This window comes from Eupeodes corollae, chromosome 1 (genome assembly GCF_945859685.1).
Source record: "Eupeodes corollae chromosome 1, idEupCoro1.1, whole genome shotgun sequence".
NCBI lineage: Eukaryota > Metazoa > Arthropoda > Insecta > Diptera > Syrphidae > Eupeodes > Eupeodes corollae.
In genome coordinates, this window is record NC_079147.1 from 7898371 (window position 1) to 7916506 (window position 18136).

General features: G+C 40.4%; 2 protein-coding genes across 2 annotated transcripts; both read left to right on the top strand.

The window, feature by feature from the left end:
* The first annotated feature begins 333 nt into the window (after nucleotides 1-333).
* Nucleotides 334-2225, top strand: LOC129938379 (zinc finger protein 271-like). Its single transcript, XM_056045905.1, has one exon. It carries the CDS (start codon nucleotides 520-522, stop codon nucleotides 2023-2025), a length of 1506 nt encoding a protein of 501 aa, XP_055901880.1. The 5' UTR covers nucleotides 334-519; the 3' UTR covers nucleotides 2026-2225.
* A 5762-nt stretch (nucleotides 2226-7987) lies between these two features.
* LOC129938380 (zinc finger protein 182-like) lies at nucleotides 7988-9984 on the top strand. The gene has a single exon (XM_056045906.1). It carries the CDS (start codon nucleotides 8214-8216, stop codon nucleotides 9123-9125), a length of 912 nt encoding a protein of 303 aa, XP_055901881.1. The 5' UTR covers nucleotides 7988-8213; the 3' UTR covers nucleotides 9126-9984.
* The last annotated feature ends 8152 nt before the right edge of the window (nucleotides 9985-18136 follow it).

An 18136-nucleotide genomic window follows, 5' to 3' on the forward strand; every position in this document is an offset into this window, starting at 1 on the left:
AAGATGACACCAACATGAAGTTGGCTACTAGCAGTCCATATCTAGTATGTCAAATTGTTTTACATACAAAGTTGACACTGCAAAACATGAATGCCTCTCGTAGCTAAGGACGGTTCTGAATATCTCCATAAGCATGGCATTCTAAAAATTAGATGATTTTTAAATAAAAAAATGAATCGAATTAGAAAAATACGAACATTTTCAAATTGAAGTTCTTTTAAAAAAGTTTTTTCATTTGTATAATATATAAACTAGAACAAATCTAAACTCATTAGTAGGAGTGGCATCACTGGTGTGTATGGCGTACCTGTAGGCAATGCAGTGTTATTATTTTATGACATTAGATGCTTTTGATAGATACAAATTTAAGATAAAAATAAAAATATAAATTTATTTTGATCAATTAAACCTAAAACCATTCCTACAGTGCAAATTGGAGTCAATTTTGAGCTATAGCACAAGAAAAGACGATTTCCACAAAATATCATTCCCCCAAAAAATATAAATTCACTCAGAGCTATGGCTGAGGAATCGGCAACTCAAACGGCTACGGTAGCGGCAGCAGCAGCAGCAGCAGCCACTCCCACCAATGGCAATATTAATTCCAATGGCGACACAATCAACAATTCAGAATCAGTATCAGTTCCAGACGACAACGGTCCAGCTTGGAATTATGTTTGGGATGAGAAGCTATGCAAAACCACGTTGAAGCCAATCAATCCAGCAGTTTACACACCCCCTGTGTTGCCCTTGGAACATGATCCTGATCCGAAGCGATACTATGTTTGTCCAGTCGAGGGTTGCTATAAATCCTTTGCCAAGGTGCATGGTACAATATTCCGAATGCATTTAAAAAGACACTTACCTGACAGTCAAAAACCATATAAATGCAATTATCCCGAATGCACGAAAGCTTTTGTCAACCACGCTGAACTACTCATTCACACTCGCATCCACACCGGTGAAAAGCCCTACGAATGTGAACAATGCGGCAAGAAGTTCGGCCGCAGCCACCATCTCCGTAATCACATGCGAATCCACAGCAAAGGAACGGAAATGGCTGGTAATGATTCAGATGATAATGATTCAGCTTCCGATGGTTCCTCACTAGATTCACTTATCCCATCGGATCTGGAAGAGTCGATGAAGCAAGAAGACGGTATGGAGGAATCGGATACAGATGCAGAGCTGGAATCAGATGACGATATTGCTCACCAGCCTGCACTCGATGAGATAAAAGTAGAACCTGGAATGGTTAGCGAACCTCTTCTGCCTCCGTTTTACTCATCATCCCCGTCAGAATTGCATGTGCTTGAATCAAATAGTGGTAATGGCTCAGATGCCTGCAAAGACTTTCAATTCAATAATATCTCAACCAATTCACTTGTTCCAATTAACGCCGCGGAGGTGGCGGTGAAGCAAGAAATCAATACAGAGATGGATGGTTATTTTGATCCTATGCAACTGGTCATTCCGCTGAAGCAAGAAATCATTACCGAAGCGACGGATATTTACAACCATCAATTCGAGGATCACAACCAGTTTGATATGAAAAACATAAAACACGAATCCCAAATTGCCACCGAACCTTATTACCCGGACTTCTACTCGTCAGAGGAGCCTACTTCCATGTCGGCGGCAATCCATCGATTAGTTTATCAAACACCGACTGCCAGTGCCATTGAGGACATCAAACCGGAATTTCAGCCCCCAACCAGCATTGAATCTATTCACAATTTAGACTATCCTATGCCAACTCCAGTCCCTAGCGACAAAAAACCAGATGCTGTTCCCAAAAAGGTCAGTGTCCAAAAACCTAAACGCGTTGAGAAACCGTACAAATGTTCCGTGGAGGGATGTGATAGGGCTTTTAAGGTGCCGTACGGGCTAAAACGACACAGCTGGGTTCACACTAAGGTGAAACCCTTCGAGTGCGATCAATGTAAGAAGAAATTCCTAAGGAAAGACCACCTGGCTAAGCACATGAAAACACATTATCGAATCCAAAAGCCTTCATCGAGCTAGCCGTTGGCGTTGGGGACAAATTGTTAGATATGCCTATTTTTTTAGGCGGCTACTCTGTTTAATCATCAAAGATTATTATTTCCACTTTTAGCCTTGATTCTCAAAGAATCTGAGGCATCGTTAGCGTTAAGATATGATCGAATATTAAGCTTATTTTTGTTGTTAATAAAATTTGAAACAAATTTATTCTATCATGAAAAGTTTTTGTTGGAACTTTGATTATAATGACTCTTAAAAAAGATCAGTTTCAGCAGCGGATGATGGGAGGAACATTTCCTTGTTTCTAAGAGATTTCCTTACATCCGAAAGATCAAGAAAATCGAGAAACTCTTCCGAACAGCTTAGTTACTTTTTCCTCCAACTTCTTTCAACACTGAGAGATGAAAATTTTGAGTAAAACTAATAAAACAGAAGTTGCTAAAATGTTATAATTTTGTTCTATGGTACCAAACTTAAAAGGTACGAAGTACCGATCTACATCCCACTCGTGCGCTCACGGTGTAGTGCACCAATTGTGACGTGGATTCCAGCGCAGATATGGTAATAAATTGAATTCTTTGTTTAATGAGACATTTTCTCTCCCTAATAGTTAAATCTATCAAAAGAGGTTACTAAGATCAAGGATGTACGATGCTTCCGAATATATTAAGCCAACGCCAAACAAGCTAGAAAGAACTGTAAGGGACATATTCGACGCATTAAATATTTGCATGACCGTAAATTACGGCAGTTGCTCTAATGGCAGGTTTTTCTCAAACCCCACCTCTGTCTATCAGTGGAAAGTTGTTGGGGGCAGCAAACGAGAGAGGGGAAGAAGTGTTTCCACTTAGGCACCTCTCCATATCCAGACGGCATCGAACGAATTCCCGAGATGGAATCAACGGTGGCGTTTACAGTTCCAATAAGGTTGAACTACTTAGTGAACACTTTATAGGGATTCTACTACTTACTCGGAGACCAGGCCTATTAGCAGCGGTTTATCCGGCTCCCCGTTCTTGGAGTTATACTAAGGATCTGGCTAGCCAGGTTGGGGCTTGTGCCATCGGAGTGACTTCCTGACCACGTAAAAATACCTTAGTTGCAAAGCAGCAACATACGCTGCATAAAAGGACGAGAGCTGCTCATGAGCTCTATGAGCAGAAAAGGCGAGAGGAACGCCGACTTCTCAGAAGGAAAAAGAGAGGGCATGAGAAGCGTGCGGTCGAAGATGTTGAGAGGTATAAGAGCAGGAATGAGGTTCGAAAGTTTTATGAACAGGTGAAACGAAATTCACAGGTACATAAACCTAGAACCGAAGGCTTGAAAGACAAAAGTGGAAACATCATAGTGGAACCGCAGTCAATGCTGAGGATATGGAAGGACCACTTCTGCAGACGGCGACAACGAACTGAATTCCGCTGTCAGGCAGGATGATCCATTCAACATAAACGACGAAAGCCAACAATTCCGTCCTCCCGACTTAGACGAAGTAAAGATTGTCATATCCAAGCTGAAGTTTAATAAAGCCGCTGGATCGGATAGCTTGAATGCCGAGCTCTTTAAAGCAGCTAGAGATAAGTTGGTTAGGAGCATGCACCAATTTATCTGTAAGATATAGTCGGAAGAAACCATGCCCGATGATTGGAATCTCATTATTGTTTGCCCGATCCTGAATAAAAGAGACCCTCTAAACTGCACCAACTATAGAGGAATCAGTCTACTTAACATCGCCTATAAAATCTTCTCTGCCGTAATATGTGAACGTCTAAAGCCCATCGTCGACAACCTGATAGGTCCTTATCAGTGTTGTTTTAGACCAAGAATGTCTACAGTTGATCAAATATTCACATTACGGCAGATCCTGGAAAAAACCCAAGAACACCAAATCGACACCCACCATCTTTTCATCGATTTCAAGGCTGGATATGACAGCATCTACAGCGACGAACTGTATAGAGCCATGTCTAGTTATGGCATCTCTGACAAACTCCTTCGTTTGTGAAGGATGACCATGGAGAATTCACGCTGCTCCATAAAGGTTGGAAACAACTTAACAGAACCTTTCGATGTCAAAAAAGGTTTTAGACAAGGTGATGCGCTGTCATGCGATTTTCTTAACATCGTGCTTGAAAGAATAGTGCAGAGCTCACACGTCAACACTAGAAGCACGATCTTTCAAAATTCTGCCCAATTACTGGCATATGCTGATGACATTAACATAATCGGAAGAACTCAGCGTGATGTCAATGGGGCTTTTGTGAGTATTGAGGCAGAGGTGGACTATGACAAAAGCGGATGAAAGCACCTTGGGTCGCTTCGGGAGAAAAGTTCTTCGTGTGATCTATAGTCCCGTATGCATCGAAGGAGAGTGGAGGAGAAGATGGAACGACGTGCTGTACGGGCTGTACAGCGACGTAGACTTATCCAGAAGGGTAAAAGTCCAACGACTAAGATAGCTGGGTCACGTAGAGCGCATGGAAACCAATGCTCCGGCCCGGAAAGTCTTCAAATCCACACCCACAGGGCAGCCCAGTAGAGGAAGACCGCGGATCAGGTGGCGCGCACAAGTGGAAGGTGACCTCACCCAACTTGGAGCGCGAAACTGGAGATATCTAGCTAGGGACCGAGCTAGATGGAGAAGTTTGTTGGGTGAGTCCCTATTTCACACAGGACTGTAGCGCCACCTTAAGTAAGTAAGTAAACGAAATAAGGACAAGGTAACTTCGGATCTTTATGTGGAATGTTAGTTCACTTAACAGATCACGTTCAGCCGAAAAATTAGCGAAAGCCCTAAACTGCTGCAAGGTTGATATTACCGCCATCCAAGAAGTGCGATGGGATGGACTGGGCAAACGCAAACTAAAAGGCTGGGCCTGGGATGTATACTACGGATGTAGATTTGTTGTTGAAACTAGACTCAGGCAAAAAGTCTTCAGTTTCAACAGTGTGAGCGAGTGCATCGCGACAACCCGTATCAAGGCTAAATTCGCCAACATAAGCCTAATATGCGCGCATGACCCAGCAGAGAAGAAAGCTCTTGGACAAGACATGTGAGCAGTGCACTTGCTATGACATTAAAATTGTCTTAGGAGATTTAAACGCCAAGCTAGGAAGTGAAGTAATCTTTAATGGCATAACCGGTATATACAACCTGTACGACAAAACCTCCGACATCGGATTCAGGCTGAAACGATCTGGTAGCTATTAGGTACGCAATTCACACATCTTGATATCCACAAGAGGACATGGAAATCTCCTGATCAATAAACTGTCAACCAGATTGACAACATTGCTCGCATTCACAAAGCTAGTGGCTACGTAGTCAAGGGATTCTAATTGGCTAAATCTAACTACAAAAGTAGTTGAAATTTCCCCTCCGACGTAGTGTAAAATATTAGGCTAAAAAGTTAGTGGAGAATGATTTTGACGTTTCACAATCAGCTGCTCGGTTCAGTAACACGAATTCAAAATGAAATAAATTGTTTAACATTTAAATTTAAATATAAATCATTCAAATTGTGTCTTAAATGTGATTTTATTGAAGTTAAAAACAGAAAAGATAAGTTAAAGTTATCAAATAAAAAATGTTTCTTATTTTATGTATTTGCATTTGTCAATAATATGACAGTTCCAGATTGACTAGCTTTGTAGTGTAGTTTTGCATTCACAAAGCTAGTTGAATTTTTACTACGTGGCCACTATCTTTGTGAATGCGCCCATTGCGATCGACGCACGACACTATATACAGGATGTTCGAACATACTGAGGGGCCAACATTGACTGGAACCATTACCTCGTTGTAGCCAAGGTATCCCGATCCAAGCCAAAACAAGGAAGTACTGTGAGAAAAATACTTATTGTTATTATAATGAACATTGTTACAAGTGTCGTATGTCCTGACGTTCGGATATAACAAACAAAAACAAAATACAAGTGACCTTCCCAAGGATTATTCTGTTTCCCCGTGTTGCGTGTCAGGAAATGATACAATTAGGTTTATTTTAATGCATCAAGAGTTTGTTAAGCTTATCAGACGTTTTTGACATGGCAGTTGCCATATGGGCATAACAGCAGAATTCCTAACTTGAAAAAGAGGATTGGATCCTTTCATATTGCACCGATAAACAATACAAACATCATCGCATCAGAAACAGCATGAGCGGAGAATGCTTAAGAAGAAATCTTAGGGCTGTGGAAGAAAATACAGTGCATGAGGACTCTGATGACGATGACTGTATGGTAAGCCAAAGAGGCCTTTCAATAGCTAAGGCGTTTAATGCCATCATAACTAACACAATTCGAAATTCCTTGCCTCAAAACAAAAGATTGTGTAAGCAGAGAGAATTATTTGGCTCGTTGATTCCCTATAAACAAAGCCGAGCCTTGGCTCGTGCTCTTTTATTTTTGACTTGCCGAAAATCCAAATAGATCTACGGAATCACCCCGAGCCACCTCAGATTCCATCACACACGGTGGATTTTGGATCGCCTCGGTCTCGTACCCATTTGAATATTTGGCTCTGTCGAGTATGGCCAGCTTACAAATAAAAAGATCTCTTCATTTTTTGGTATGGCTACGGCGAATGCAAAAAATAAATGCTTCATGAGAATACTAAGAGATTTATAGTACTACTAAAACAGCATCTGTTGCCTATGTCGAGATTAGCTCGTGGAGTTTAGAGCGTCTACGGCGAACAGAAACAAAACTGTTCCATGGTTTTATACACAAAGTCTACATGCCATTGACATATTACGCATGGACTACTAGTAGCCAACTTCACGTTAGCTACATCTTTATTTGACAACGCTACTAGCCCTTCTGTTTTGTTCAACGAAAATATGGAGAAAGTTTTGGTGCTTGATTTGCATACTTTATTTATTTATTGTTAATTCCTAGAACCTAGAGATGGCGTTTAAAAATTAATTATTATTTTTGCAATCAAACATTCTGCATTATGAAGAAAAGTAAGACAAGTAGAGAGATCCAGACCTAAATATATGTTAAACACCTAAAGTTAGAAAGAATCTAATGGTATTTATTATAAGCTCAAAGATAATTATGTATATTTTGTACAATTTGGAGAAACGAGCTATGACATTGATAAGAATTTGCGAGCACAGAAGGGGCTCTGCTTAGGTATTTAATTAAGTTTTAAAGTATATTTTTTTAAATATTATATGGGAGGCTAACATTATAAGTATAATTAGTGTTTAATGATGATCAGTAGCGGTTGGTGTGAGCAGTACCATGCAATACATCATGCAATAAAAAAAATGCCTTTCGAGTTAACAAAAATTAGCCCTTTAAAAAAAAAATAATTAATGAAGCTGGAGGAAGTACAACAGCTAACTATTCAAGAGGATAAAAGAAAGCACAGGTTTTGGGTGAAGCTGTAAAGTAAGGGAACTTCATGATTTGGAGACGCACCTACTCAAGGACTTACTATGGGAAAACTAAATAAAATTTTAAATTCAAAAAGACTGTGAAAAAGGACGCTCACCACTACATACAACACAAACGTCAAATTTGATGACAGGATTTTGATTTGCTCGAAAAATCCAAACTGCGAACTGGAACAATGGCTGGATGTTGGATTGTTGGTCTCTATTGGATTATCTGATGACAGGCCGATGGTCCTGTCATCGGAATGTTCAATGAAGACCCCAAGTAATTCATATAAAATGCAATAGATTTTTTGATATTACACTGCTGCTGTTTCAACACTGATGCAGACGAACATTTTATAATATAGATGAACATTTTTGGCTTTATCTCACTTGTTCATTCTACATTTTGGTTTTTATCTCACACAAATTAATTGTATATACATATATCAACCTGTTTCTGCGATTTTCTATGAAAATATGAATCGTCTAGCAGTCCACATTTAGTTTGTTAATGCTGCTTCAGCAACCCTCTTTCGTATTGCAAACATAGAGAGTGGCATCACTTAGCACCGCTTGGATAGGTAAGGCAGTGTTCTTTAATTTGTTATGACAGTAGGCGTTTTTGATAGCTAAGCTACAAAGAGAAAAAATAATATAAAATATCTTTCTTGCAATTTCTTTGAAATTTACAATAAATTCAAATCAATAAACCCTATTCATCTATTCAGTCTTGGCAGAAAGTACTTAAATTCCCTTTCGAAAAGTCAATTCTTATCCATCAAACAAAACAAGTTTGCTGTTCCTGTTTAAAGTGTGTGAAACATGGCTGAAGAATCAGAAACTCAATCAGCAGCCACTCCCATCAATGGCAACACACCCACTCGTCCCATCAAAAGTAATTCCACTCCGGTAATCTTGCCATCGCCAAATGCCACAGATCCGAAACGACGTTTTGTGTGTCCAATCGAGGGTTGCTCGAAATCCTATGGCAAGAGTTCCCACATTCGTGCCCACATGACATGGCATTCAGGAGAGAAGCCCTTTATATGTGATCAACCGACTTGCATGAAAGCCTTCACTCGATCCGACGAACTGGCGCGTCACTACCGCACCCACACCGGGGAGAGACCGTACGAGTGTGCTCAATGCGAGAAGAGGTTCACCCGCAGCGACCACCTTACCAAGCACCTGCGGGTCCATTTCAAAGAAACCAAAATGGACATAACACCTTTGCTGGAGGTGTCCTTAGGGGAGGGTTCCGATACCGGTTCTAATGACGCCAACGATGTTAAACCCGATGTCAATTCATTAGATTTGCTGCTCGCAGTAAAGACGGAGCTGCATGTGAATGAAGAAACCGATGCCGAGGACTTTCGTGTTAAATATGAAAATGATCAGTTATCAGAGATAAAAATAGAACCCGAAATGATTTGCGAAACTTCTTTACCTGCTTCTAACTCACATCATGAGCCAACTTTGAAATCAAAAAAAGTTATTCACGAACGCATCATTTTAGTCGAACCTAAACCCCGGGAGAGACGCTACAATTGCACCTCAGAAGGATGTGGCAAAGCTTTTAAGCGGCAAGATGAGCTCAAGCGACACAGCCGTATTCATTCTGGCGTGAAGCCCTTCGAATGCAATCAATGTGAGAAGAGGTTCCTCAGAAAAGACCATCTGAATAAGCACATCAAAACTCATTCCCGCATCCCAGTTATCAAGGCTGCAAGCTAACCTTGAATGTGCAAAGGTCTTTAGAATAATTTGTACACTTAAAATTTATTATGTATATTATTATTAGTTTATAATGTTTGAAATCAAAACAGAGATCCATCACTTGGATCAGTGCATTCTCTAGGTGTTTTTAATGATGAAAATCTAGTCTTGAATTTGTAAATTGAAGCGTTCAAGTTTTATATCACTACAGAAATGGGTTGAAATCCGACCAAGGCATAGCAGAAAAGCACCAGACTGTGAAAACTGCAGAATAAAAAACCACTATAGAAATGAGCTTCATGCTTTATACGTTTGAAGTCCTTTATTCGAATGAAATTCTAGGTTCAAAGCCACTCATAAGGTATTGGTTCCATCGGATAAGCAAAATGAAGCATCAATGTGCGTTATTTAATTGAAAACTACTTAAACTGGATGCTGCGTGAGCGACTAATCCACAGCGATAAGTCAATCAGCAGTGCTTTTTTGATTTATCGCTTACTGTACAATTTTTGTCGCTAAGGATAATTTGGCGGATAGAGCTTAACATATTGTGTTTGTTAAATAACTCACCTGTTTAACAGTTAAAGAATTGAAGCTTTTGTAAACGTCAGTTACTCATTGTCCATTACTTTCTCATGTAACTCTGCTTTTCGCTCATGGAAAAATTAACCTAACAAGAAACGTTTCATTAAGCACACCTAATTCTGACTGTCCTCTTTACATAAAAACAAATTAAATAAATACCTCGTAAGCAAAATATTGTAATATTTAAATTTTAAAACAGATTTATGTATGTATCTATTTTCGGGATTTATTATATATAGGTAGTGTTATGTAACATCACAAGTTTCGAATAATAAATCTTTTTAAAAGGAAACTTTTTGAGTACCTATTCATTTTATGGAGACTTGCAATTCTGCAAAACTTGATCTTACTCATGCCAAAAATTCATTGCTTTTATAATCGTCTTGAATTGTAAATATAACGATTTACATACAATTGCGGTCAAAAAAATAAAACTGATGTTGAAACTCCAAATATTTTTAACGATTACAATTTTTGTGGGAGAAATGTTTTGTGTTGGAAGAGGTAAGAATTTAAGTATACGTTAGAAAGCCTCGAAATTTTGAACGCAACTCCACAACATGGGAGGTCTATAGTATTATGATGTGCAGTTTTTCATTGTGTTTTGGATAGATATCTTTATGTTAAAATACTGAACAATGATATCTGCAGACAAAGCCCTGAGGCAAACACAAAAATGTTTGGATATCTTACTTGATGTCAAGCAATGGCTTGCACATAAGAGAGACTTTAACTTAATTAAAAATCATTGGGCTGATGTAAGAACAAAAGTGCCTCGGTGCAAGCCAGGTAACGATAAATAAGTGTAGTTAAGAGTTGCTGAGAATTGATTCCTATTGTAAAGCTATGCAAAGGCTCTGCTGTACAGCTGTTATTGAAAATAAAGGACATGCTTCCAAATATTGGTTTGAACCAAAAATGTAACACAATAAATACCCAAAATTCATTAAAACAGTTTAATTTTTCTTTTATAATATGTCATTTTAATGCGGTGTTACTTTTTCATCAATCAATATTTTTAAAATGGTTTGAAAATTTTACATACAGTTTCGAGCATATGTCATGGTACTCGAAGTGCCATGTCATTAAAAGCTTTGAAAGAAAAGAAAACTTAAGGACCTAATTTTCATGCATCAAGTTATTTATTACGATAAAACCTTATTCTTTGTTTTACCAATAGAAAAACTTCAAAAACAAATTCTATTTTCTAACAAAAAATAATAAAACCTTGAAATCTATGAAAAAAGTAGTGCAAAAGTCTAGGTACTTCTGCACTTTACCAGTTTTAACTGTTTAAATTTGTAACGGTCCTGTTGGCTTTGTTTTTTTTTGCATGAAGCTTGTAATATGACATGTGTGTGTCAAACTGTACAAAGCGATCGGTCGTGCAGGTTAAGGTTAAAGAAATTTTGTTGTGTAAAACCAAAAAAGCGATGGTTAGAAAAGAACTAACAAGAGCAAGGTAAAAGTTATGCGGATATTAATAAAATTGTTGGACGACCCAAATCTACCATACAAAATGTGAGTAACCGTTACAATAAAGAAAACCGAATCGAAAATAAAGTCAGGTCTGGTCGTCCGCGCAAGCTTACAGAAAAAGATAACCGAAAAATCGCGAGTATAATAAAAAAAGATCCATTCAAAAGTGCTAAAGATTGCTACCGATATACAGATTAGTTTAAATAAAACAGTTTCTCCGTGGACAGTTGCAAGATCGCTCCAGAGATCTGGGTTTAAGTCGTGCACACCTCGTAAAAAGCCGTTTGTAAGTGAAATAAATAAAAAAAAAGACTGGACTTTGCAAAGGATTATAAAAATAAATCAAATGAATTTTGGAATAACGTAATATTCTCCGATGAGTCGAAATTCAACATTTTTGGCTCAGATGGGAGGATTAGAGTGTGGAGAAAACAAGGCGAAGCCTTGAATCCTAAAAACACAATTAAAACTGTGAAACACAGTGGCGGTGGTGTAATGGTATAGGAGTGTATGTCATCCAATGGTGTCGGGAATTTGACAATAATTGATGGAATTATGAATAAGAAAGTTTATTTGAACATCTTAAAACAAAACTAACAACAAAGTGCAGAGAAACTTGGGATCGTAGACACATATCACTTCCAACAGGATAACGATCCCAAGCATACGGCTACAAATGTAAAGTTGTGGATCGCCTTCAACACGCCCCACATGCTAGTTACACCCCCCCAAAATTTTAACCCAATCGAACATTTATGGGATGTCTTAGAGAAACGACTTCGAAAACACAATATAACGAGCAAAACCCACCTTAAAGAGCTCCCGGTATCAGAATGGGAATTAATAGGGTCAGATGTCACGCGAAAACTTGTGACATTCGAAACCGAATTAAATTCGTTTGTCCTTCTAGGGTACCAAGACTTTTGCACTATTGTTGTTAGGGACTAATACTTTTTTTTTTTAAATTTTTTAAGATCCTTTAAGGATATTTGTCTGTTTTTCTTGTGTTAATTTGTTAAATAAACTTAAACTTGAATAAATCAAAACATAAATTGAAAATTGTGTCTTAATATCATTTACACAACTCATTTATCAAGAATACCCACACGGGTACCAAGACTTTTGCTCGACACTGTGTGTACATACATTATGTATTTTAACAAATGGACTGAATTTTAAATCAAATTATTGCATAATCATTTGATTTAACAGGAGGCAACTGTATTCGAAGAATGAAATCAGTTCTTTCACTTCATAAAATTGATTACGTTCGGTGGTACTATATTTTTGACCCCAAGTGTAAGTGTTTTTTTTAATGAAAAACCCGCAACTTGAAATTTCTTGGTGCTTTAAATTTAATCAAGAACATTTACCTAAACATAAAACCCATATCTGTATTCCTCGAATGGCTCTTGTATCGATGTCCCAAAGTAACTGCAAGAGCTGCGAGCACCTTTTTGAAGTTTTCATTTAAACACTTTCACCACTTGACATTTCGAATTCACTGCACCCAACACACACTATAATAATATAAAGAATATAAATTTATTTTCATAAAAAAATTAATTACAAAAATCAGAGAAGCAGAGATTATTCTAAAAGCTACAACAAGTATTCCTTTTTTAGAAGAACAAAAAAAAGGAAAACCAAACTTCTGGATGATCCCTTATGTGGGTACGGTCCTTGAAAAACCACACCATTACCGTTCAGTACTTAGGTACTTAAATTATGAAATGTCCTAGATTAGGTTAGGTTTGAGTGGCTGTCCAGATGTCATTGACGCACGTAGACCTCAAGGGTCCATTGTGATACCACTAATGAGGTTACTCATGGGAGAGTAATGAACTTAAACAAACCATTTCGTACTTTTAATAAAGTTAGGGAGACGTTTTGTATCAATCGTTGCAAGTTCACTGGTGTTATCGAAGAAGGGATTACCGAGAAAGTTATTCCTTCTAATAGAGAGTGCTGGACATGTACATAGAAGGTGTTGGACTGTTTCCTCTTTCTCCTCGTCCATGCAGCTTCTACAAAAGTCATTTGTGTAGACCCCTAGCCTCACAGCATGTCTTCCTATTAGGCAGTGTCCTGTTATTACTCCAATTGTAGAGCTTATGCTTTGTCTGCTCAGAGATATCAAGCCTGTTGACCGTTTTAAGTCTATACTTGGCCATATTTGCTTGGTTGCTAGGCAGGTGGTACTCTGTGACCATCTAGCATTTGTACTCCAAATCTAGAGCATATTGTTTGAGAAGATATTTGCATGTAGCAAGTGGTGTTCCTATGTTATGTTTTTGTCTAACTTTACTTTAGGCAAAGTGTTCCGTTTTTGGCGAGCTCATCGGCTTTGTGAATATTAAACTGTTCCGTCATCTCATTCAGAGATGATCGACAATCGTGGACTATTTGAGAGTTTGTGGAGACAGACGCGAGAGATTTAAGAGCGGCTTGGCTGTCTGAGAAGATTCGTATATCCTTACAAGATATAACGTTTTCTTTGAGCCAGGATAGTGCTTCTTTAATCGCCATTACTTCTGCCTGGAATACCCTACATTGATTGGGAAGTCTATAGGATAGACTGAGATTCGGTTGTTTCGAATAGATACCACTTCCAACTCCGTGATCGGTCTTTGAACCGTCTGTATAGAAGTGTACCGCATCGTCTTCCAGGGGTCTCTCTTCTTCCCAGGAGGATCTTGAAGGGATGGACACATGGAAGCTTTTACCGAATACCATTTTTGGGGTGGTATAGTCTAAGCGATCTGGGATAGATTTGAAACTGCCTAGAATGATAGTATGTCCAGTATTGTTATTGTTCCAAGGAGAGGTGGCTCTAAGCCCCACACATGAGTTGGCTGCCACCATTTTGGAGTAGATGTCAAGAGGTGTTAGGTTTTGAAATCACTCCCAGTGCTGCGGTTGGTGTTGAGCGAAATGCTCCTGTGATGCACATACCTGCTGACCGCTGGACTTTGATGAGCTTATTTAGATTTACCATCTTGTCCAATGCGGTCTACCATACGAAAGCTCCATAATTGAGTGTCGGTCTGATTACCGAAGTGTATAGCCAGTGGGTTATTTTTGGGGAGAAGCCCCATTTTGATCCTATGGCCTTTTTACAAGTAAAAAGCGCTACAGTAGCCTTTTTTACTCTTTCATCAATATTTGCCTACCAATTTAGTTTTTTTTGTCTAAAATGAGGCCTAAATATTTAACTTGGTCGGAAAATCGTAATGGTATTCCTTTAATCTTGGGTGGGCTAATCTTACTTACTTACTTAAGGTGGCGCTACAGTCCTGTGTGAACTAGGGCCTCACCCAACAAGCTTCTCCATCTAGCTCGGTCCCTAGCTAGATGTCTCCAGTTTCGCGCTCCAAGTTGGGTGAGGTCACCTTCCACTTGTGCGCGCCACCTGATCCGCGGTCTTCCTCTACTGCGCTGTCCTGTGGGTGCGGATTCGAAGACTTTCCGGGCCGGAGCATTGGTTTCCATGCGCTCTACGTGACCCAGCCATCTTAGTCGTTGGACTTTTACTCTTCTTGCTAAGTCTACGTCGCTGTACAGCCCGTACAGTTCGTCGTTCGATCTTCTCCTCCACTCCCCTTCGATGCATACGGGACCGTAGATCACACGAAGAACTTTTCTCTCGAAGCGACCCAAGGTGCTTTCATCCGCTTTTGTCATGGTCCATTCTTCTGCACCGTATAGCAGGACGGGGATGATAAGGGTCTTATATAGCAACACTTTGGTCCCTCGAGAGAGGACATTACTACTCAATTGCTTTCTTAGTCCAAAGAAACAGCGGTTAGCAAGAGTTATTCTGCGTTTGATCTCAGCGCTGGTGTTGTTTTCTGCGTTTACAGCGGAGCCTAGGTAGACGAAGTCCTTGACTACCTCAAAGGTACGTCTGTCGATTGTGACGTTTTGACCAAAACGTCGGTGTTGTATGTCCTTTCTAGACGACAGCATGTACTTTGTTTTGCCCTCATTAACCGTTAAACCCATTTTTGCCGCTTCTGCCTCAATACTCACAAATGCCCTATTGACATCACGCTGAGTTCTCCCGATTATGTCAATGTCATCAGCATATGCCAGTAATTGGACAGACTTTTGAAAGATAGTGCCTCTAGTGTTGACGTGTGAGCTCTGCACTATTCTTTCAAGCACGATGTTAAAAAAATCGCATGACAGCGCATCACCTTGTCTAAAACCTTTTTTGACATCAAAAGGTTCTGTTAAGTTGTTTCCAACCTTTATGGAGCAGCGTGAATTCTCCATGGTCATCCTGCACAAACGGACGAGTTTGGCAGGGATGCCAAAACTAGACATGGCTCTATACAGCTCGTCCCTGTAGATGCTGTCATATGCGGCCTTGAAATCGATGAAAAGATGGTGGGTGTCGATTTGGTGCTCTTGAGTTTTTTCCAGGATCTGCCGTAATGTGAATATTTGATCAACTGTGGACTTTCCTGGTCTAAAACCACACTGATAAGGACCTATCAGGTTGTTGACGATGGGCTTTAGACGTTCACATATTATGGCAGAGAAGATTTTATAGGCGATGTTAAGTAGACTTATTCCTCTATAGTTGGTGCAGTTTAGAGGGTCTTCTTTTTTCAGGATCGGGCAAACAATACTGAGGTTCCATTCATCGGGCATGTTTTCTTCCGACCATATCTTACAGATAAGTTGGTGCATGCTCCTAACCAAATTATCTCCAGCTGCTTTAAAGAGCTCGGCATTCAAGCCATCTGCTCCAGCGGCTTTATTAGACTTCAACTTAGATATGGCAATCTTTACTTCGTCTAAGTCGGGAGGACGGGATTGTTGGCTTTCGTCGTCTATATCGAATGGGTCATCCTGCCTGACAGCGGGATTCAGTTCTTCGTCGCCGTTATACAGTCTGCAGAAGTGGTCCTTCCATATCCTCAGCATTGACTGCGGTTCCACTATGATGTTTCCACTTTCGTCTTTGCAGCCTTCGGTTCTAGGTTTATGTACCTGTGAATTTCGTTTCACCTGTTCATAAAACTTTCGAACCTCATTCCTGCTCTTATACCTCTCAACATCTTCGACCGCACGCTTCTCATGCCCTCTCTTTTTCCTTCTGAAAAGTCGGCGTTCCTCTCGCCTCTTCTGCTCATAGAGCTCACGAGCAGCTCTCGTCCTTTTATGCAGCGCCGCTTTGCGTGCCTGTTGTTTGGCTGCATTTGCCTGCCGACATTCCTCATCAAACCAGGGGTTCCTTGTTGGTGGCTGTTTGAAACCCAGCACATCAGAGGCGGCTTCTCTGATTGCATCTTGGCAATGTTGCCACTGGTTTTCGATACATTGTGTTGGCGGCAGAGAACTTCGAGAGAGGTTATTTGTCACTCGGTCGGAAAAGGATTTGGCGATCTCTGGCGATTGTAGCCGTTCGACGTTGTATCTTCTTCCAGCACCTCCCTGTTTTGCCTTGGGTCTGGAAATCCGAAGTGCTACCCTGGCTACAACGAGGTAGTGGTCCGAGTCGATGTTAGCTCCTCGGAAAGTTCGTACATCCAAAATGCTGGAAGCGTGTCTGGCGTCGATCGCAATATGGTCAATCTGGTTGACGGTAGATTGATCTGGAGAAGTCCAAGTTCCTTTGTGGATGTTGAGGTGTGGAAAACGCGTACTGGCTACCATGACGTTTCGCCCCGCAGCAAAATCTATGAGCCTGAATCCATTATCGGAAGTGTCGTCGTGCAGGCTGTTTTTCCCGATTATTCCACCAAAGATGTCTTCCCTTCCTAGCTTGGCATTAAAATCGCCCAGGACTATTTTAATATCGTAGGTAGGGCACTGCTCATATGTTTTGTCTAAGAGCTCGAAGAACATATCTTTGGTGTTGTCGTCTTTCTCTTCTGTGGGGGCGTGCGCGCATATCAGGCTAATGTTGCCGAATTTAGCCTTAATGCGTATGGTCATGAGGCGCTCATTGATGCACCTATAGCTCAAGACTTCTTGCCTAAGTCTGGCTCCAATGACGAATCCGCATCCAAATAAGCGCTGTTGGTTTTCGTGGTAGCAGTCACCATAGTAAATATCGCAGTTTTTCATCCTCTTTTTCCCCGGCCCATCCCATCGTATTTCCTGGATGGCGGTGATATCTGCTTTATATCGTTCTAGGGCCTCCGCTAATTCTTCGGCCGCACGTGGTCTGTTAAGGGACCTAACATTCCACGTGCATATCCGAAGTTCGTTGTCCTTTATTCGTTTGCGTTGGTTGTCAACAGTAAATCCGTCCGTATCCGAGGCTTGTTGGTGCTTCGCAACTTTGAAAGCTTTTACGTGGCCAGGAAGTCACCCCGACGCACAACCTCCAACCTGGAGGGCCAGATCCTAAGTATAACTCCAAGGATGGGGAGCCGGATAAAACCGCTCCTTACAGGCCTGGGCTTCGAATAAGTCGAAGAAGCCCTATAAGGTGTTCACTAAGTAGTTCAACCTTACTGGAACTGTAGACGCCACCGTTGATTCCATCTCGGGAATTCCTCCGCTGCCGTCTGGATAAGGAGAGGTGCCTTAGTGGAAACACCTCTCCCCACCTCTCTCGTTTGCTGCCCCCAACAACTTTCCACTGGGGTTGGAACCCAATCTCCAGTTGAGGTACTAGGCACCCGATGTTCACCACGTGGAGGTGAGAGTAGGAGTTGATAGACAGAGGTTGGTTTTAAGAAAAAACCTATGGACGCTTGTGTCCTCTTGAATGCACATGTCTACCATTTGAACATCGGTGGTGGGTGGGCTAATCTGAGGAATTTTATACCTTCTCGAAAAGAGTATTAGTTCTGTTTTATGTGGATTGACGTCCAAGCCACATTGCTTAGCCCATTTTGTTAGCCTATTTAAGGCATTTTGTAGGAGTTCCGAGAGAACTTGGAGGTACTTCCCAGATACGGATATTGCAATGTCGTCAGCATAGCCAATCACCCTGAAACCGT